This window comes from Megalobrama amblycephala, linkage group LG7 (genome assembly GCF_018812025.1).
Source record: "Megalobrama amblycephala isolate DHTTF-2021 linkage group LG7, ASM1881202v1, whole genome shotgun sequence".
Classification (NCBI taxonomy): Eukaryota; Metazoa; Chordata; class Actinopteri; order Cypriniformes; family Xenocyprididae; genus Megalobrama; species Megalobrama amblycephala.
The window spans coordinates 28333957-28356260 of NC_063050.1; the positions used below are offsets into that span (position 1 = coordinate 28333957).

General features: G+C 37.0%; 3 protein-coding genes across 6 annotated transcripts; 1 reads left to right on the plus strand and 2 right to left on the minus strand.

The window, feature by feature from the left end:
• Nucleotides 1–9: 9 nt before the first annotated feature.
• LOC125271427 lies at nt 10–4099 on the minus strand. 3 transcript variants are annotated; one of them, XR_007185606.1, is made up of 18 exons: nt 3960–4099; nt 3815–3864; nt 3318–3470; nt 3112–3228; nt 2898–3029; nt 2303–2404; nt 2158–2187; nt 2031–2051; nt 1848–1874; nt 1722–1748; nt 1500–1529; nt 1367–1396; nt 1220–1252; nt 1045–1080; nt 895–958; nt 774–791; nt 607–667; nt 10–506 (listed from the first exon to the last, which is right to left on the minus strand). XR_007185606.1 is itself a non-coding variant. In XM_048195498.1 (18 exons), exons 2-17 carry the CDS (start codon nt 3857–3859, stop codon nt 635–637), a joined length of 870 nt encoding a protein of 289 aa, XP_048051455.1. In that variant the 5' UTR covers nt 3860–3864; nt 3960–4099; the 3' UTR covers nt 10–506; nt 607–634. The 3 variants fall into 3 exon arrangements, 2 of the variants coding, with proteins under 2 accessions (XP_048051455.1, XP_048051456.1); XM_048195498.1 differs by having other exon boundaries at nt 895–930; XM_048195499.1 differs by having other exon boundaries at nt 895–930; nt 3815–4001.
• A 7591-nt stretch (nt 4100–11690) lies between these two features.
• LOC125271429 (cyclin-dependent kinase inhibitor 1C-like) lies at nt 11691–13975 on the minus strand. The gene is made up of 4 exons (XM_048195502.1): nt 13181–13975; nt 12998–13076; nt 12828–12878; nt 11691–12047 (listed from the first exon to the last, which is right to left on the minus strand). Exons 2-4 carry the CDS (start codon nt 13049–13051, stop codon nt 11811–11813), a joined length of 342 nt encoding a protein of 113 aa, XP_048051459.1. The 5' UTR covers nt 13052–13076; nt 13181–13975; the 3' UTR covers nt 11691–11810.
• Nucleotides 13976–16137: 2162 nt separating this feature from the next.
• On the plus strand, nt 16138–18890 carry LOC125271430 (myrosinase-binding protein 2-like). Of its 2 annotated transcripts, XR_007185608.1 has the most exons (5): nt 16138–16265; nt 17145–17176; nt 17979–18052; nt 18251–18292; nt 18419–18846. XR_007185608.1 is itself a non-coding variant. In XM_048195503.1 (3 exons), exons 1-3 carry the CDS (start codon nt 18002–18004, stop codon nt 18620–18622), a joined length of 297 nt encoding a protein of 98 aa, XP_048051460.1. In that variant the 5' UTR covers nt 17197–18001; the 3' UTR covers nt 18623–18890. The 2 variants fall into 2 exon arrangements, 1 of the variants encoding a protein (XP_048051460.1); XM_048195503.1 differs by lacking the exons at nt 16138–16265; nt 17145–17176 and having other exon boundaries at nt 17197–18052; nt 18419–18890.
• Nucleotides 18891–22304: the final 3414 nt, after the last annotated feature.

Below are 22304 nucleotides of genomic sequence, written 5' to 3' on the forward strand. Positions count from 1 at the left end.
GATGCTTGCATGTATTAGTAATCAAGAGTAAAATAAGTGATGCAATTCAGTGACAAAATGATCAAGTAGCAGTGTGTCACATTTGAGAACGCTAAAACGAAAGGAGTAGACAACAAAAACAGTCTTTATTTAATCCACACAGGAATAACTCAGGAGATCACAGGAAACATTCATACAAACATGTTAAATAAAGATGATACTGGAACTAGAGAAACACAGGGCTTAAATACATGAGGAGTGTAATCAATGTCAAGAGGAACAGGTTTGGGAACTAATTAACAACCAGGGAAACTAACTAGGGAACACAGACAGGGAAACCAAAACACCTTGATAATAGAACAAATACATACTGTTTTAATGAACAGATTCTCAAATGATTAAAGAAGAAAATCCAGCAAACTAAGAGTGAACAACCACCAAGAGGCATTAATCATCAATAATAATAATAATAATCTATATTATACATTTAAATTCTATGCTGAATTATATAATAGTTGGATGTCCACCTATTGAAAAACAAAAAACAAAAAACAAGTTATTTAAAGCCCAAATTAAGTTTTTAATCAAATTAATTTTATTTATTGTAGGTACAGGAATCTGTCCTACCAGTGTGATTATTGTATATGGTTCTTTCCTAATTTGTCCCATGATCACTGTTAGACTCCGCCTGGAGAATCAGAGTAAAAAGCAATGTTGTATAAATCAATAAAACAAGAGAATATAAAATGAATACTCAAATAGTTCAAAACCAACTTGAGGACCAAAACACTGACCTTCATGAATGCAGGGAGCTGCAGAGACAACCACAACATTCAAAAGATCAAGAAAAAAGAATGAATCAAGATTTATTGACTGTAACTAATGTGATATTAGTACATGTTCCGGATTACTTACAAGCTGTGTAATGCCATATTCAAATGAGATTCTTGGCTGTGGGGAACAAATTTGCAATAGACTGCTATATTAAACAACAACAACAACAATATTTAGTCCCAGATTTGGAATGTGATTAACAGACAAGGTGATTTGTTGTATTTGACTTACCGTTGCAGTTGGGTTGTAGATGAGCTTCACGTAAGGCTGTTAGATAGAAAAAGTTTAAGTTGATTTGGAAACTTATGCATTTAAATGTACTTTTTATGCGTTATATTTATATTTATTTGATATATTTTTTTATATATTATGAAGCATGATGAATGTTGATTATAATGCCTGTTACCTGGGGGCCATAGAGGGAGAAACCCTGCCCATACTAAAAGTGATTAAAAAAAATTATTAAATTATTTAAATATACAACAAAGAAATCATACAGAACTTGTTTCACAATAAAAAAGTTTTATAGGCTAATAAAAAACAACAACTTTACCCCCAGTTCCTGAGGTCTATTCACTCCACCCTGTAATTTAGTCACAAATGGTATGCATTATTTCAACATGAAACAAACTATGATGAAACATACATACTAGTGACTTATCAAAATTAAATCTAATCTGTATTACCTTTTTTGGTGGCTGCATCTGCCCTCTACCCTGGAAAGAAGAATGTATTTGCTGTGAATATCATTAATCTTATTACCTTTTGCACATTTAAATTATATCTCTCATTATCTGTTCAACACCTCAAATTAAACAAAGTATGAAATGAAACATGTTGTAAAATGTTGTGAATGGAAAATGAATGGCAGTTGTATTATCTTTACATGTACAGTTCCAATCACTCACTTTTGGTAAGAGGAAGACATTCTCTCCCTGGAAACAAAAGCAAAAATTAATTCTGATTATATATATGTTATTGTATTTTCATATCTTGAAAAACGACAATTTCCAATTATCCACTTTTGGCGTTACCTCCTTTAGATGGAAAGCACTAACATTCTGTTGAAGGGGAGAACATATTATTTATTTATTTTTGCTTTTTTTTATATATTCAGAAAGTTATTTAGATAGTCATGTCAAAATTAAAGAAAAAAAAAAAAAAATTCGGTCAACTATTTCCAAGTACAAAACAACAACACCAAGAGTTTCACTCACCTGCACAGTGACATTTTCAGCCTATATATGTTCATCCAAGTGAATAAAAAAAATTATTAAACACAGATTAGAGATTTCAAATGCAGTCAGTTAATGACATATAGTGTCTTTGGTTAAATGATCTTACCTTGAAGATTGGTATGAACTGCCTGTTGTCCTAAGACATTTATGAAAGTGAACCCATACACAATCAATAACAATTGGACATAAAACCCTGTTTATTTCATGAATGAATTTGTGAAGAGCTCATAAATATAAGCCTTTAAGCCTACCATCATGTTGGGACTCAGGGGTTTTCCAAAGAGTGGATTCATTTGATTCCCTGTACCCCCATCTACTGGAGCTTGAGTTGGGCGCATTGGCATCCAGTCCGGCTGAAGGGATTTAACAGCATTAACAGTTAATTTTCATTGTTTAGCAAACTTGCTGTTTCATTCTAACTTTCTAAAATTTTGTTATTCCACATAAATAATAATATTTAATTCAATCCTATTTGTCCCAGGATGAGGGCAATGGCAAATATTTAAACTCTGCCCTGATAGTGCACACTATATCTATTTGATTTGCAAGTTTTTATCTGGAAGATGTATTTTTTAGAGCATCTGTTCATCTGTAATATGTCTCTAGGATATTTCCTGTCAGATGTTACATAGATAGACATTTAGAAAATGTCTGTAAGAGGTTTATGATTTAGAATGTATGCAAAACTGCTTTTTAAAAAAAAAAAAATTCACTCTTTACGGAAACATACATCTGACACACTATTTTCATGTCTTAAAGACATGAAAACATGTCTTCATTTCTGCAAAATAACATCATTATTTTGATAAAAAATGACAAAGGAGCAAAATTTGGAGTCTAACTTACTTTGTAAGGTGGTCTACCAGCTCTTCCATTCCTCAGTGGTTTTCCTGTTCCTCCCCATCTATGCCATTGTCCGCTCCTCTGTGTTACCTGGTTCATACTAGACTCTGGTATAGTCAACTCAGACACATAACCCTACAGCAGAAGATAAAACTAATGTTTATTGTACTGAATAACGATTGCAAAACATGCAAACATTATTTAAAATGTTGCCCACCCTGCCTCCTAAATTTTGATCACGGAATTCTGGATCTTGTCCAAATGGAGATCCATTAGATGGATCTTGTGCTTGTTGCTCTGGTCCATCTGGATACAATGGGCCCACCAGATCTGGCTATAATTAGCATCAATTGACATTTTGAATTAAACCTTGAATGATTTTAGTCATGCACATTTTGAATCTAAACTACTACAAAAACGTACAAAAGCTGGATGTCCAAAATTCTGCTCCCATCTCGGTCTAACTGGAGTTCTGCCCACTGGCTGAGGCACTTTTCCACCTCCATTTACTGGCCCTGGAAAATATCTCTCTCCATTCACTGAGTTAACTTGATCCCATCGGTCTCTGTCCCTGGGCTGAAAACAATACAATAACTATGATACCAATATATCCACCTTATTTTGCAATGCGGAATAAGCTATTTTGGTGATTGGTGAATTCCGCTTCATTACAGCTATAGGGAACTAGAAGAATAGCTAACAAAGTAAACTATTTGCCCTACAAACCAGTGTGTTTATAACTATGACAATACATTAAAATAATATGCTAAGAAATACCAGTTTGCAATAACAAGCAGCATAACGAGCCGTTTTGAAGCCTACAGTTAAATATAAATGGAAGCCAGACACATTCAGCCGCGTCCACTCAAGAATGTTAAAATTAAGGCAAAAACAAATGTCAGTGCAATGTTGCTACTCACCTGAGCTGCCACCGCAACACATGACAATACCACCAGAAACCACATTTCTTCTGTAAAATAATAAATATGTACAATTTTTCAGAATTAAATATAATTTGACTGACTTTAATAGTAACTGATCTCAGTGCCTCACTAAAGAGCTTACCTTCTCAATGTTTGTCCCCGTTTCCAGCTCTGTCGCATTGGTCTTACTTCTCTCTTTATAAAGGCCAGTGGCTGAGCAACTGTCACTGTTGTTGTGGCTCATTTGTTTAAACCAAGGACTTATCAATTGTTAGAGAATTGGTAAGTTACAAAAAAAAAAAAATACTTATACAAAACTGTAATTTAAGGTGGTCAAATAACATTAGGCCAATGTTGTTGTAGCATTTTATTTCATAACCATTACAAAATTCTTGCTTCAAAAAGGTGTTGACTTTCTTACAAGTCTTTCTCTATTGCAATATCAGGAGGGTCATGTGTAGGAGGGATTTTACTGATTGCTAAACTAATTTGTTGCCTTAAGCCGACCTAATGTTTTAGGATTGACCTGTCTAGCGCATTTAGCAACAGCAGCAAGGGTGAGGTGTTTGTTAGGAAGCAACAAAACAAAGGGGTGTGTTCTACCGCTGTATTTAAATCCTCAGGCATCAGAGCAAACTATTATTCTTCCTAAAAATATTATTGCTGTTGCTTTGGAGAATACTCTTTGACAGAAACATGAAGACAGTAATCATAATTGCATGCCTTCTTGGTCTGACTTTGGCTTCCCAGGTATGTTACAAAAGCTATACATTTGCAGCTATAGATGCATGTGTAAATACCGTGACAATAATGATTGTTATTACTGTAATTAGGCTGAAGTTCATCAGCGTGTGGATCGCTCGTTATCCAGCTCGGATTCCGATGAGGTTTGTTAAAGATTTGAACACAAATTTAAAAATGTAAAATTTAACAAAAACTATTATGCTGTTTTAATTGCTTGTATGGTTGTATCTGTCACAATTCTATCTTATCAGATGGGAGCTTTGCCCCCCGTATTTACCTTCAACCAGATTCTTCAGCTGCTGATGGCCCTTTCCTCTGGAAATGTCCAGGCTCCAACCCCTGCCCCAACCACCGCCTCGTCCCCTGCCCTGACGCCGGTGCCAACCCTTGCACCTATCACAGCACGTTAGGACTTCCTCCTTTGTTGAGAGCTACAATTTTGAATTTATATGAGAATAATGATTAGAAAGGCTCTGATAGCTTAGTGATATTAGCCTACAAGCAAATCAATCCTCTCTTTACACTTTTGAACATTAGAATAATTACTTGACAAGCACAGTGTGAGCTAAACATATTATCTTCTGTATTTTTTGTTGTTGCTCTCATTAAAACAATTTTGCTTTTACATCTTTTGCTGCCTGTGTGTGATTCAGTATTCTGGATGTTAATTCACTTAAGAAATTATTAAAAACATAACATACATTTCACATACCAGACTTACATAGCACCTGTAGAAATAATGCAATGCAAAGTGCTAGCATTGCAAAGAAGGACTAGTAAAAATGAATGTGTATTGCAGTTTTTTTTTAATTGCTTACACACTAAAAATGGTATTTAAAGGCTACTCCATGAAAAAATTCACTCTCATTCACTTCATTCTTCAGACCAAGTCTGCAAATCCCTAAACACAGTACTCTGCATCATTCAAACTAACTCTACATCATTCAAAACTAACAGCTCTTTTGTTTCATTTGGGAAACATCACCATATAAATGCCACACTCATTCACCAATAACTACAGCCAATGTGAAAACACATACCTAATTTGATCATGATCAAGTGCACTTAAAACTCATAGTTTTGAAATAGAAAATTAAGTCAAGTCACCTTTATTTCTATAGCGTTTTATACAAAACAGATTTTGTCAGCTTCACGATAGTAACAAATTCAAATTATGCTTTAAAGCAGCTCTAACAAGACAATAGTATCATTATTCAGCTCAAGTCAGTTCAGTGTTGATTCAATTCAGTTAAATAACTGTAAAGTTCATCAAGTTCAGCATATTTGTGCACATACTGTACATGTGCTCCACTGCACACTGAACAAGCAGAAGACACAAGATAGTGTTTTAAATTTTTCACATATGTGTAGATTGGCTAATCATTTAATGTTACTATGAGTTCCTATGCAAAAAACACCAGTTTGCATGCATAGTAGATAACTGCAGGTCTTCTGGCATTCTGACACCATAGTATTTCATTTATTATTATTTACTTGATTTTAATGACTGTAATCTGGAAACAACTGGAAAAGTCTTATTTGTTGTTGTTATTGATGACAAAACCTGAAGAGACCTTTTAATTGTGGTCCATTATGATTAGCAAACTCATGTTGGAATCTGCTGAAATAACATATGAAGAATACTGTCTACAGTTAACACATTTTGACAAAAAAAAAATCATTATTTTTATATTTGTATTATTTGTAGATTTGTATTATGTTTACTGCATTATCACTCACTACCCCTGAAACCACCTATCCTCAAACCATAACTCAATACTCTATACTAAATATTACTACTATGTACTGTGCCCCGACAGTATTTAATAACAAAAAACTCCTTTAGGTTTCTTTTTAAGACTATTTTTTTAATCATCACAACCAGACATTTAGATTTTTTTTTAGATTAAAAAAAAAAAAAAATTGGTAACAACAATGTTATCCTTCATTATAAAGACATTTTCCCCATGTTTCACCTGATATGACTGCAAAAAGTCCATGCATGATTTTTTTTTCCTTCTTATTTTTTTCATGCTCATGTTTATCACAATCATATGTCAACTCCAACATTGTAATGATTTCCCCCCTTGATTTTTGTAGAAATATACCAATTCCATATGGCATTCTAGTTCTTGAAGATATTTAGAATGTGACAGATAATGAAGGTAACTATTTATAATCAACAAATCCTGCCACATCCAGCCCTAAGGTGTGCCTTAATCTTTTGTTTTGTTTATGCGTGTTGCATAAACTCACTTTAAGTATGTTTACAATTAATATAAACCATAAGAGTGGAGACAACCATGTGAATCATTTCCCTATTTCCCAATTGTTGAGTAAAGTCAGTAAAACTTGCTAAATACATTTTTCAAACATGTCACTATATGTTACTTCTGCTGATTGGCCAGTTGCATGTCTATAATGTATATATATATAGCATTTATCTGCTGTTTTGATGTCACACCTGAAACAGAGAAGTCTCTCATACATTTGCCATAAAGGTAAGAAGCAAACTTTGAATCAGCTGCATTTATATTTGATCATTTATAGGTGACGTTTTTATCCACTGTGATTTACACAAAATGAATCTTCCTCTGTTAGATCTGAGCAGCTCTTCTTGAGAACCATGAAATCTTTCCTCCTTGTTGCTTGTGTCTTTGGACTCTGCTGTGCCGTGCTAGTGAGTATCATTCTCTTGTTGATCAAAAGTATGTGTTGATGTGTTTTTTAATTTATGTTTTAAACCCCACACAACTGTTTTATTCTATTATGAACTTATTCTATAACACTGGAAATGACCAGTCCATTTCTTTTCAGGCAGAGGATGAAGAACATCGAGAGAAGCGCTCATCAAGCCGGTCCTCAGAGGTCAGTTTGAAATTGAAAACACTGTACAAACAAAATCTCTCTCTCTTTTTTTTTGCATTGCATCTAATCTTTTGAATCGATTAATTTAATTAAAAAATATATCCTGAGCCAGGTAAAAGCATGTATGTACATAAACCATAGAAATACATTCTGAAGATGTCAATACATGTTTGTCTTCATTTTGAATGAATCTGTTATGTGGACACTTCCTTCAGTGAAAATCTTACTTTGTTCTTCTACTGATATTACCACAGAGACGACCTGGAGGCTTCTTTAACCCATACCCATTTCAGCGTCCCTATCCCTACCCATACTTTCCCCCTTACCTGCCTCAGCCTCAGCCTCTGCCTCAGCCTCTGCCTCCAAACAACAATGCCCTCCTCAGCCTCTTGCCATTCATCTTAGCACAGCTGGCATCCACCCCTGCTCCTGCCCCGGCCCCAGCTCCTGCCCCGGCTCCCGCACCAGCACCAGCACCAGCTCCAGCTCCTGGTGGGAGATAAGCTACCAGTTGAATTAAACTAAGAAATGTGTCTGATTGACTCTGAATGCAAATTATAATGCCTGCCTCTTGCTCTTGCTATGTTATAAATAAATAAAATAAACTTTGCATCATTGAATCATATGTGTTTTAGTCTTCCTTTTTCCCTTTTCTTCCTTTTTTGTTTCTGAGTGTTATCATACATGCAGCATGCCAAAAGTATCAAAAATATTTAAAATTATACAACAGTTAGTCCTCGAATCTTATTCAAGTAGCGTTCCAAGCTCTGACTTAGTCTTTATGAGTGAGTCATTAAATGAATGAATTCAACTGAATCGCTCACAATTGTTGATTCATTCAAGAACAAAAAAAGTTTTGAGCAAATCATTGAGTCATGTACAAAACTGATTTGTCAAAAAGCAATAATGTGACCGGCAGTATTAAAATTGTCTATATATAAGTTCTCAAATTCTTGTTTATTGAACTGTTATATCATGCTGCCTATCACTCCAGTGACAACTTCTCAGAGATGACCCAAGCCATTGTTGCTTGTTCTAAATTTTGTAAGTTGAGTCTTGGACACAATTCCTTACTTATTTACATACTTGTCATTTGAAATGTTGTACAAAAGCAATGATGTATCCTACATTTTGAAATTTGCTAAGTGGAGCTTGATGTCCAGCTCCCCCTCTCTGGACGTAATGGGTGGAATTGAAAGTCCAACCTTTACCCATAACCCTATCCCTAAAAATAAATTAGACCATTCAGTCTGTCAATCATCTCATTAACATCCTCATATACAAACTCCACATGGCATTTAATGTATGCTATTTAACAATTCTTCCAAACATTGGAAGCATGTCTATCTGCCAGTTTTTCAAGCGGAGATTTAATAGTTAATGGCTGAACATAGCCTGTTTTGTGATGTCTGTATCTATAAAAAAACATTACAATTGTCACAGTCACACGGACTTTCAGTTTGTTTGTTGTCTTCTGTCACATGTTCCTTTGCTCTAGTTTCCCGCCACAATCAGTATCCATGGACACTTATCTATTCATCACAGCTGTTTGTCATTTGAGTTAATCAGTCTGTCTATTTAAGTTCCTGTATCTGTTCAGTTAGTTGTCAGGTGTTGTTCGTGTGTACCTTGGTGTTTGTCCTGTTCCTGTACTCTCCAGTTGGATTATCTAGTAAAAGACTTATTTTGATCTCATCTCCTCGTCGTGTGCTTTATACACCCTTGGTATTGTAACAGAACACCCGACCGAAACAGTTAGCGACGTGTCTTTTTGTAGGATTTTCTTTGTGTGTGTTCGTGTTCAGTGTTTTTGTTTCCGTTTTTCTCTCCCGCTTACACCATGGACCCTTCCGGTAGACTTATATACCCAGGCGTTGCACTAATGTGCCTTGAGCAGGGAGAAAGCTCCCTCGAGAGTCATGTAGAAAGATTTCTGAATCTCGCTCATCTGACCACCTTCCAGGATTACTGCCTGTGCACGTTCCTTCGTGTAGGACTTAACAACACCACACCTGCACAGCTATCCGGGGAGGGACCTCGAGGGAGCTTCGCGTCATATGTGGAGTGGGTGCTGGCATCCTGCGGATCACCACTCACCGCTGAAGTTGCCGCCAGCCCCACTCCCCAGCCAGTGCCCAGCCAGAACCACCCAGACGGCGAGGATTTTCGACCTGAGCCCACCGCAGGTAGCACGACGGAGACCGCCGCGATTGAGTCGCCCACGCATACAAGAGCAATCGGGGGTAACATCGCCACGGAGCCCGAGCAGCGTGAACCTGACCGGGTGTGTGAGCCATCCATCGCCGAGGGAGTGTTGGTGGACGTCGAGGGACTAGAAGTGAGCCCCGCCCACCCCCCGCTACTGAGAGTGAGTTGTTGTGTGTGTTTTTTTTTTTTTTTGCTAAAACACTGCTGGACTTAAGGTGTGGAGAGGACATTTTCCTTGCCCCTGTACTGTCCCCTGTCCAGCTGGTCCCATCCAGCGTGCCTCTCCCACCTTTGGACGGATTCAATCTGCCTCCATCCATCACCCTGACTCCTGCGCCTGTGCTCCTTCCACCCTCGACCTCGGAGTTGACCATCGGCCTTACGACCACGCCGGACTCCCTCGGCACGTCGGCTCCACCTGGGTCAGACATCGCTGTGCCTCCGCTGCGGACCTACGGACCATCCGCTGCTCTCTGGTCCTCCATCCCTTCCACTACGGCTTGCTCCGCCCTACCTCAGGCTCCGTCTCCACCCTTGGTTGCTCCAACGCGTCTACAGACCTCTGTATCCCCTCCTCGATTGCTGGAGGTCGTCACTGCAGCTCCGTCGCAGCCGCTAGGATCATCACCATCTCTTCACCACCTCAGCTCATCGACTGCACGGTGGGCACCATCCTCGTCATTGACTGCGGTCTTCCCCATGGTGGTCGTCATTAACATCCTTCCATGGCTCTTCCCACCATCAACGCTGCTGTGGGGCACAACCCTGGCTGGTGCTTGGTATAACATCTTACATCCCCTGTTCAAGGCCATCTCCCGGACTTCACCACCTCCAGCACCACCCTGGACTTCCATACTCCGCCTCCTCCCGGTGAGCCGTCCGCCTCCTGAACCACCTCCAACATCGTCATCTGCATCCCATTGCCATCTTCCTCCTTCTCTACGGCGCGAGGATTTGCCTTTCCGGGAGGGAGCGTAATGTCACAGTCACACGGACTTTCAGTTTGTTTGTTGTCTTCTGTCACATGTTCCTTTTGTTCTAGTTTCCCGCCACAATCAGTATCCATGGACACTAATCTATTCATCACAGCTGTTTGTCATTTGAGTTAATCAGTCTGTCTATTTAAGTTCCTGTATCTGTTCAGTCAGTTGTCAGGTGTCGTTCGTGTGTACCTTGGTGTTTGTTCCTGTACTCTCCAGTTGGATTATCTAGTAAAAGACTTGTTTTGATCTCCATCTCCTCATCGTGTGCTTTATACACCCTTGGTATTGTAACAATGTTGTTGAAGGTGAAAAAACATGGATAACATTAAATCTTTCTGTTGAGTTTAGATTATACAACTCTTTTCACTTCCTGGTTGTTCATTACCATCAAATGTGATGTGTAAGTAAAAAAAACACTGTTTGTAGTTCACAATATCACAAATCCTCCACAGCTCAAGGGACATTAAACACTCAAAGACAGTGGCTGCATCTGAAATTGCATACTATATAGGCTATTAGGTGAAAAACAGTATATTCAAACTGTAGAATTGTATGTTCAAGTTCACAGTATTCATAAAACAGTAGTTTAAAAGTACCTGGATAACCTACTTCTGTCTGGATTCTGATGAATTCTTTACTATCACATGAGGCCATGGGAGAGAATATGTGAATGGCTGACACTGATAGGTCACATAACATGACTAGTATGTCCAGATTACATTCATTCACACATTCATACTGTATAGAACATACCTTTTTAACTGTAGCGAAGTAATTACTTATTCAAAAAAATGTAACCACTCGGAGAGTATTTGATTTTGAATGTATCCAGTCACTTGTTTCTTTTGTAAGAGTATAAGAGCTGTAAAAGAGTCTTTTTGATTGAATCGGTTGAATGAATGATTCACTGATTCAGTTACTTGTCTCCATCTCCTGATGTAACAATGTAATTAAGTTAAAATACTTATAGTTTTGGTTGTTGTCATGTGATAACAGCCATGAGCACACTTCTATGAGCTTTATAAACATTTACCTTACTTGAAAGCATAACACAAACACAAATATATGATTCAATGTTGCAAAGTTTATTTATTTTTTTAAGATACCAAGAGCCAGGGTATTAATTCAGACATTATAATGTGCATTTATAGTCAATCAGACACATTTCTTTTTTTAATTCAACTGGTAGCTTATCTCCCACCAGGAGCAGGAGCTGGAGCTGGGGCAGGTGCGGGTGCCGGAGCAGGTGCGGGGGCAGGAGCTGGAGCCGGGGCAGGAGCAGGGGTGGATGCCAGCTGTGCTAAGATGAATGGCAAGAGGCTGAGAAGGGCATTGTTGTTCGGAGGCTGAGGCAAGTAAGGGGGAAAGTATGGGTAGGGATAGGGACGCTGAAATGGGTATGGGTTAAAGAAGCCTCCAGGTCGTCTCTGTTGGAATAACAATAGAATAACAAAGTCATTTCTATAAAAGAGTCTACATAAGATTTTCAAAATGAAGGCATATATAGACATAATCAGAGGGGTACTTCTATGATTTCTATACATAAATGTTTTTGCATGGCTCAGGATCATTTTTTGCACTCAAGAGAAAAAATTGAATTAATATGATTAATTACACTCTAATAACTGCTGGGTTAAAAACAACCCAAGTTTGGTTGAAAATGAACAAACCTAGCGATTGGGTTGTTTTAATCCAGCGGTTGGGTTAAATGTTTGCCCAATGTGCTGGGTAGTTTACAGTATTTAACTATTGACAATAACTATTGATATAACTATTATTGTCTGAAAATTATTATATGGCTGGCTTATTAACCCAAAATAGGTTAGAAATTAAAAACCAGACACAATTACTAGAAGCAACAATAATAATAATCAAAAGGTGAACATTTTTAATAAGCAATTTAATAAATGTTTATTGTTTTTTATTTATTAAACAAATTAATGTTTGTTTATTAAACATATAAAAAAAAAAAAAATGTTATTTTCAACATACTTTGGGTTCTCTTTAAGCAAGCAATACAATAATTTTTAAACAATAATTGAGTTAAATAAAACTACCCTGCAGGTTTAACCCAACCGCTGGGTTAAAACAACCCATTTGCTGGGTTTGTCCATTTTTTGTTTTTAACCCATTTTTAGAGTGTAATTAAAAGGATTTTATGCATTAACAAAAATCAAAAAGATTTTCAAACAAGTTTTTGAACTGACCTCAGAGGAATGGCTTGATGAGCGCTTCTCTCGATGGTCTTCATCCTCTGCCTGAAAAGAAATAGACTGGTCATTTCCAGTGTTACACAATAAATTTTATGGGGTTTGAAAAATAAATAAAAAAAAACACATCAACACATACTTTTGATCAACAAGAGAATGATACTCACTAGCACGGCACAGCAGAGTCCAAAGACACAAGCAACAAGGAGGAAAGATTTCATGGTTCTCAAGAAGAGCTGCTCAGATCTAACAGAGGAAGATTCATTTTGTGTAAATCACAGTGGATAAAAATATCTTCTAAATGACCAAATATAAATATAAATGCAGTTGATTCAAGTATTGCTTCTTACCTTTATGGCAAATGTATGAGAGACTTCTCTGTTTCAGGTGTGATCAAAACAGCAGTGATAAATGCTATATATATACATTATTGACATGCAACTGGCCAATCAGCAGAAGTAACATATAGTGACGTTTAAAAAAATGTAACACTCTGTATTTAGCAAGTTTTACTATCTTTACTCAACAATTGGGAAATGGGAAAATGATTCACATGGTTGTCTCCACTCTTATGGTATATATTAATTGTAAACATACATAGACTGAATTTATGCAACACATAAACAAAACAAAAGATTAAGGCACACCTTAGGGCTGGATGTGACTGGGATTCTTTAATGATTATTAATTGACATCTGTCAAAGTTTACCTACTTCTAGAATGGTATATGGAATTAGTAGTATTATATACTTTTTCATTGAGTCTATCGTCTTTAAAGGAGCAGTCATTAAAACACTGTAATATGTGTGAGGGTTGGCGGGGCGTTGAGGCAAGAGATGGGGTGGCGGTCGGTGCTGAGACTGGAGTTGGGACAGTTCCAGACCAAAGGGCCATGCAGATGAAAAGACTGGTCTAGGTCAGTTGAGGCAGAAAGGGGGGAAAAAACAGATCCAATCTATAATTAAGAAAAATAAGACACCATCATATAAGCAATTAAACTTACATCATACTGATGTGTTACATTTTATATTGATATTTACGTACATTTCATAGCTCATAGCATTATATTATATATCATAGGTTTATATGATGTACAACAGAAAATTGTGATGTTTCCTCACAATTACTACTTACTGTCAGGGATCTGTGAGGGAGGACTCAAACGCAGGATGAGTTTTACAGGTTTATTGACAAACTTGGAATATAAAGGGTGTGGAGGTGAACACAGTCCATACAATAGGAAGGGGGTGCAACACAAAGACTAGCACGCTGAGGGAACGGCCACTGAGAACAGCCCAGGTATTAAGCAGGCCGGTGAGCATTGGCAGGTGTGCAGTATGAGGCCCAAAGATGTGGCGGGAGCCAGACAGGATCAAACAGCTTAAGCAGTTAGAACCCTCAGATACGATCAGGCACTGAACCGGTCTTGCTGCTTGGCGGGGAGAAAGAGCAGCCACAGGGATCCTCAGTCTGTAGGACAGGACAGGGGGAGACCAGAGACACTACCAGGACTAGACGAGACAGGTGGTTAGATGGTCTGGAGCAGGGAAGACAACAATGGCAAAAAGGGATACAAGAATCTCCAACACAAAACGCTATAGGTGAACAAAAGACTAGAACACAGGCACGAAGCTTAACGAACTGGCAAAGACATGAGGGAAAGAGTGCACAATATAAAGGAGGCAAAGAACATGAGGAACAGGTGACAACACTTAGACTAACGAGGACTCTACAAGTAAGGGAGCAGGGAACAGGTGAGAACACTAATAATAAACAAGGACTGAACAATGACTAGACCAGAGGGCGTGGTGACAAACAAGGAGGAGGGAACTGAGGAGCACATGGCAGACACAAACACAGACAAAGCCATGTGCTCAAACACAACATAAACAAAGACACATTAAACAAATACAAAACAGACAAGGCTGTCAGGGCAGAACCCTGACACTTACTTACTTCTGCAATTCGTTGGATGTGTTCTCTTTTAAAGCAAAAAGCTGTCTATAAATAATAAAGTTTTTATACAGCTATTCAATTTTTTTTTTACTAAGTAACAATAAACTAATCTTAAATACTTGACTGTTTTGCAGTGACATATTTTCTTCATAAAGGAAAATGTACAGTATTAGGTAGAGAGAGACAGACATCACTTGTCTTGCAGTATAACCACGATTATCAAAGATTAACAAATCCTCTGAAGCAATGTAACCAAGTTTTTAAGATGTTCCTAAGATGTCACAATTGCATAAACTGACTGAGCTTTTGGAAATTTGTAGGATTTGAAGGATTACGACATGACTAAATATTGGGACAGAGACAAGATTTGGTACATATTAGGCCTATATCACATCATAAAATTGCTTACTGAAAACCACAGATCACATTTTCATATAATTATGTGTGATCTGTCACCATAAATCAGCCTGCTAATCATCTCATTAACATCCTCATATACAGTACAAACTCCACATGGCATTTAATATATGCTATTTAACAATTCTTCCAAACATATTGGAGATGGAAGCATATCTGCCCGTTTTTGAGTTAGTTAATGGCCAAACATAGCCGGTTTTGCTGTTGTGATGTTTGTATCCATATATATATATATATATATATATAAATTACAATGTTGTTGAAGGTGAAATATAACATAGATAACATTAAATGTTTCTGATCAGGTTAGATTATTCAACCCTTTTCACTTCACAATGACAATATGACTAATGTAGTATGTCCAAATTACATTCATACACACATTCAAACTGTATAGAACATACCTTTTTAACCGTAGCGAAGTAATTACTTATTCAAAAGATGTACCTACTCGTCGATTTTGAATGTAGCCAGTCACTCGTTTCGAGTTTTTGAATGAATCGGTTGAAAGAATGATTCAATGACTCAGTTACTTGTCTCCATCTCCTGATGTAATGATGTAACCTAATTTTAAATATCTTTGATACTTTTGGTTGCTGTCATCATAATACATTACCTTACACATATATTTACCTTTTTTAAAAAAGAGAAAGAATACACAAACACCAATATATATGATGGAAGACCAGATGTATCAAGGCAGGCATTATAAGGTGCTCAGCTTTAACTGGTAACTTGTCTCCCACCAGGGGTACACTTCTATTTACTTCATATACATTTGCCTTTTCAAAAAAGAGAAAGCATAACACAAACACAAATATATATTCGGTGATGCAAAGTTGATTTATTTTACATTTTAATAAAACAGGAGCAAGAGGCAGGTATTATAATGTGCGTGCATCAATCTGACACACTTCTTAGTTTAATTTAACTGGTTGCTTATCTCCCACTAGGAGCAGGAGCTGGAGCTGGAGCCGGGGCAGGAGCAGGGGTGGATGCCAGCTGTGCTAAGATGAATGGCAAGAGGCTGAGGAGGGCATTGTTGTTTGGAGGCTGAGGCAGGTAAGAGGGAAAGTATGGGTAGGGATAGGGACAGTGAAATGGGTATGGGTTAAAGAAGCCTCCAGGTCGTCTCTGTAGTAATATCAGCAGAAGAACAAAGTAAGATTTCCATTAAAAAGAGTCTACATACAACAGATTTTCAAAATGAAGAAAGAGAAATATATATATATACATAATCAGAGGGTACTTATATGGTTGTCTCTTCTCTTATTAATTAATTGTAAACATACTTAAGCTGAATTTATGCAACACATAAACAAAACAAAAGATTAAGGCACACCTTAGGGCTGGATGTGACTGGGATTCTTTAATGATTATTAATTGTCTTTAGGACATCTGTCATGGTTTTCCTACATCTAGAATGGTATATGGAATTAGTAGTATTATATTCTGTTTCATTGAGTCTATCCTCTCCAAAGGAGCAGGCATTAAAACACTGTAATATGTGCGAGGGTTGGCAGGGGCATTGAGGCAAGGGATGGGGCGGGGGTCGGTTCTGGGACTGGAGTTGGGACAGTTCCAGACTAACTGTTAACTGTTTTGCAGTGACATATTTTCTTCATAAAGGAAAATGTGTAAAAATGTACAGAGAGACAGACATCACTCACAGTATAACCACAATTATCAGAGATTAACAAATCCTCTGAAGCAATGTAACCAGGAAGCTTTTAAGATGTTCCATGAAGATGTCACAATTGCATAAACTGACTGAGCTTTTGGGAATTTGTGGGATTTTAAGGATTACCACATGACTAAATATTGTAATGGCCTTATAGACTAAGGTTTGTGTGCACAATGAGTAAAAAAAAAGTAAATGCATGTGTGCTAAAACTATTTGAGCTGGACTAGGATAAATCTGTGTATTCACATTTCTTTCAGGACATCAAGAAGACTCAATGAATTGCATGACAGTAAGTACAATGGATTCATTTAAATGTACTACTATACTTTTATTGAGTTAAAGTTATCTTCATCAACTTTACTGAAGTATAGGGAAGACCGAGGCAAGTTGTCACACTGTACAAAATATTTTCTACATTAAACAACAAGCTATTGAACATTTTCAATGACAACAGGACAAACTGAGGTAAGTTGTCACTATGGATTCCACAGGCTTTTTGGCAAAATTAAAACAATAAAACAATTCTGAAACTTTCTGAAGGAAAAAGTACAAATAACTAGCAAATATTGTTAAAATTTCTACAACATAATACATTTTAAACACATTTGACAACTTTTATAACATGACATGTGACAACTTGCCCCAACCTTGACATGAAATTTGAAAAATACTCGTTTTCATTATTTAGTTTACTGTTGTCTGAATGTACTTCATGAAGGTGTGGTTTTAAAGTGTTGTTTACACTACAGCTTTTAGAAAAATTTGATGCTGGAATTTGGAGATTGAAATATTTTAAAACAATTATCTCAGTTTATCATACATTTTAAACATTTTAAACTAATACATTTTACAACTTTTTGTGAAAAAAGATTTATTGTCTGAACTTTTAGATGTTGTCCTCAAGCCCTCTCTTACTCATGAGTGACTCTTTGTGGCTAACTATGGTACTTGCACGTAGAATCAGTTGCAGTCTTTAAATTTAGTGTCTTAGTTAAAATGCTTTCTCTATTTAATATCAGTTGTACTGAATTGCCATTATTACTGAGATCACTATGATTTTAGATCTGTTAGGAATGTCTTTTCTAAATAAGGTTAAAAAACGTGCCATCCCAAAATGAAGAGTCTCATGTTATTGACCATGCTGTGGCTCATTCCCTCTGGAGCTGTAAGTAAATGTTGTTTTTGAATGATATTTTTACTCTCATAGTAGTTTACTATCACATCCTATTGTACTTGTGTGATGTAACTGAGCAGCCCAGCTCATTTAAGCCTTTAGAACTGAATCAAGCAACATTCATGATAGTTTATGAAATAACTATTATTATAATAACATAAATACATGTCATTTAAAAATTCCTTCCAGCTTTGCCGTTATAAGCCTCGGAGCTCCTCTGGCAGTGATGAGGTAAACTCCCAATGCTCCCAATTATAACAATATGTAATTTTCTCCTGAAGCTGAACAAAATACATAACACAATTTTTCCCAAATATATCCCACAGTGTGTGACTGTTTATAATGTCTTTGCACTAGAGGATCTATTGGCCCCATGGAGGTCACTATTTTCATTTGAGGCCGGCTCCACCTGGACCTCTGTTCCCACTGTGGCCATTTCAGTGGCCCCTGTTGCTGCCACGTCCAGTCCCGGCCCCTGCCCCGGCTCCGGCCCCTGCACCAGCACCCACACCCAGCCCCCCAGTCACCACCACCACCGTCCGTGGAGATGGTAGAAAGTAGAGCAGAGGTTGTTTTGGATTACAATGACCTAAATGATTTACTTAAATACCCTTGAAAGTTTAGTAGACTAATGCTTTCAATAAATATAGTGAATCTGTTTAACATGTTATTTTGTTGTTATTTAGAAATAATAGGCTACAACTATTAAATATAGCAACAATGTGTTCTATGTGAAGTTATTATCAAATCGGAGCTTGAGCAGGAAATAAAGCAATAAGCCCCAAGAAGCCGTGGTTTACAGTGAATTTATAACAGCTATGGGTGTTGTTAGCAATGTTCCCTCTAATTTTTTTTCTCGCTGAGCAAAACTTTTCTCTGTTGAGTGCACATTTTGGCCACCTGAGCAAAAACATACTTTATATCAGACCTGTACAATCAACGTAAACACACACAAAAAAATGGTTTTATCGTGCAACTGTAACATTTAACAAGCAGTTCAGTCACTAAATTAAGCACATTTTAGGTTACTTGAGATTTTTTCACATTGCTGTATTAACTGTACCAGTCTTTATCAAGAAATTCTATTAAAAAATAATTTCTGTCCTCCTGCAGGACAGTTCAATTCTTTATAATAATATAATATAAGCAGTTACAATGATGGTTTGGAACAACCATAATGTGTTTTTGTACAGTCAATTATTAGCAACAGACAGTGTTAAACCATCAAAATTACATGTTTATTGCTTATGAATTTCCCAGATTTTTTATACCAGGAGGTTTCAAGATTTTTCGTGGCTAGGAGCCCTAAACAATCCCCCTTGTGAGATCATTTTTTTATTAGGCTTACATTATAATAATAAAATATAATATGATATTTAAGTATTTAAACTGATATACAGTATTATATCAGTTTAAATGCTTCCATTTGTTTTAATATATTATAAAGTGAAACAAACTGAAGCACTTAAACAGATCTGATAGCTAAATATTTTTAAGAAAAGTGAACGTTAACTCTTTTATAGTTATCTAAACATCCCTGAAACCCACACCACCACACACACAAAAATCTATTTAAACTGAGGTATATAACTGATGTATTTTGAGTTAATTTGCAAGCTACACCTGTGGGGGGGGTGTGATTGTAAATGTCTCAGAGTTTTGTTAGCATTCTGTGCCCATCATCCGTTATTTCCACCACTTTTCATTAAAACATGACGTTTTATTTCACATTTCTTTTCGTTTCGCGTTGCCTCTCGTATTGATGTATTTATTCCGCAAACATGACAGTATTCTTACCGTGACCTATGACCGTGACTGATTTGGCTCAGGGCCAGCCAGCTCACGCGCTCAATCGTTCTCTTTCTATGAAAACTGTAAACCGCATTCACCGGTTCAAACTCTATAGCGACAATAACTCTATAGCGGTTGTCCAGAGCACTGCAATTATTTCTCATTTAAACTACTACAATCAAATGGATTTCCCCACACATGCGGTGCGTTCCAAACGGGATATATCGCCCTTCGAAGGGTACTTCGGAGTGAAAATAATCATGGCCACCGTATTGAAGGGTTGTTCCAAACCGAAGTGCTCAAAACTGGCCACTTCAAAGGGCCCTTCAGAATTAAGGATTTAGAAGGGAACAACTGATGGACACTTCGGGCCCCCATGATCCTTTGCACAGGGAAGTTTGACGTCACAGAATGGGTACAGGAGGCTCGGAGTTCGATTTTAACTATAAAGGTATAGCATAATATTTTTCTGTACTACTGTAATTTTTATATGAGTTAGATTTGGTACATTAACATGGTCAAAACGACATTGTACTTCAACAAAAATACTTTACAGCTCCCTTTATCAGTCCATTCAAATGTTTAAAATACATAAATACAATATAGCCTGATGCGATAAACCTAAAATAAATAAATAAATGAATAAACTAACGTTAAATAAAGGGCGCAGCTTGCAGAAGTGCGTTCCAAAAGAACAGTTTTTTTGACCCCTAAATCCTTCATCCCTTCGCAGTTCTCACTCCGGAGGGTAAACCCTTTGAAGTGATTAGGGCATAGGGATGAGCCCTTTCGAATGGAATGCAGGGATGATTTTCATGTCTGTTCTCTGCGCGGCCGCGCACGCGCGCAGCTTAGAGGGAACATTGGTTGTTAGGCACGACACAGAGCGGTTATAAATTCACTGTAATCAATGGTTTCACAGGCATTATTGCTTTTATAAAACGGTTACCACACAATACAAATATTAAAGACAAATATATATACAGAAGTTACATTATTACACCTTTAGATGGCGGCATGTTGTCTTTATGAGTGAGTCACAAAGACTTTTATATTGAAACTTGTTGTGAACACAGAACAAGACGCAAATGACAAATGCTTTGACTAGCGCTGTCAGTGTCAGCAGGGCACGGGAAAACCCATTAAATGTTAAAAGGACAAGATCGGACATTCAAACTGACTTTTTATTATGGACATAGGACTGACTAATATCTTAATAAGACAGCCCAAGAATTCATTTTTGGTAACACTTTAGTTTAGGGTCCAATTCTCACTATTAACTAGTTGCTTATTAGCTTGCATATTACTAGGATTTTAGCTGTTTATTAGTACTTATAAAGCACATATTAATGCCTTATTCTGCATGACCATATTCATCCCTTAATCCTACCCAATACCTAAACTTAACAACTACCTTACTAACTATTAATAAGCAATAATTATGTACTGTAATCAACGGTTTCACAGGCATTATTGCTTTTATAAAACGGTTACCACACAATACAAATATTAAAGACAAATATATATACAGAAGTTACATTATTACACCTTTAGATTGCGGCATGTTGTCTTTATGAGTGAGTCACAAAGACTTTTATATTGAAACTTGTTGTGAACACAGAACAAGACGCAAATGACAAATGCTTTGACTAGCGCTGTCAGTGTCAGCAGGGCACGGGAAAACCCATTAAATGTTAAAAGGACAAGATCGCAGCGGACATTCAAACTGACTTTTTATTATGGACATAGGACTGACCTGAAGAAAAATGCTAAATCTGAATGCAGGTAATACACTCGGTCACTTGATATCTCTCTCACAGTACTCTTCTACATAATGCAATAAGCTTCAAGAACAAATATATGTTTACGTTTCTAAGAGGGGTTGCTAAGACAGATGCAGTGGCGCAGCAATACATATTTAATGCGTTCAGCTGTAGAAGAGTACTGTGAGAGAGATATCAAGTGACCGAGTGTATTACCTCCATATTATTGTATTACCGTAGTAGTAAATTACACTTGATTGCATTTGGTCGTCACCAAGACATTAATGATACCAATGAGTCAATTTTATTCTGGGGTCCTTGAGGACGTTTCCAAATATGACGGGGGGTCCAAATCTCAAAAAAGGTTGAGATTCACTGGTGTACAGCAAGCAAAAAAAAGTTTACTATATACTAAGATTATACGGTCACAAAAACTTGTGAAGTACTACTCTACAGAATACACTAATGACATGGTCTTGTATACTCATATTTAGGATCATTGTAGTCAACCAAATTTTAAATATCCAACAACTTGCTGCCGAAGCTCTGTGACCAAATGCCAATATTAAGCATGCATTGACACCCAAAATTGTGAAGTGAAAATAATTTCTGAATGAACAGTCAGTCATTTCAGATTATAACTTGAGTGTTGTTTAATGTATGCATGCAACTCTGAGGCATTATGCACT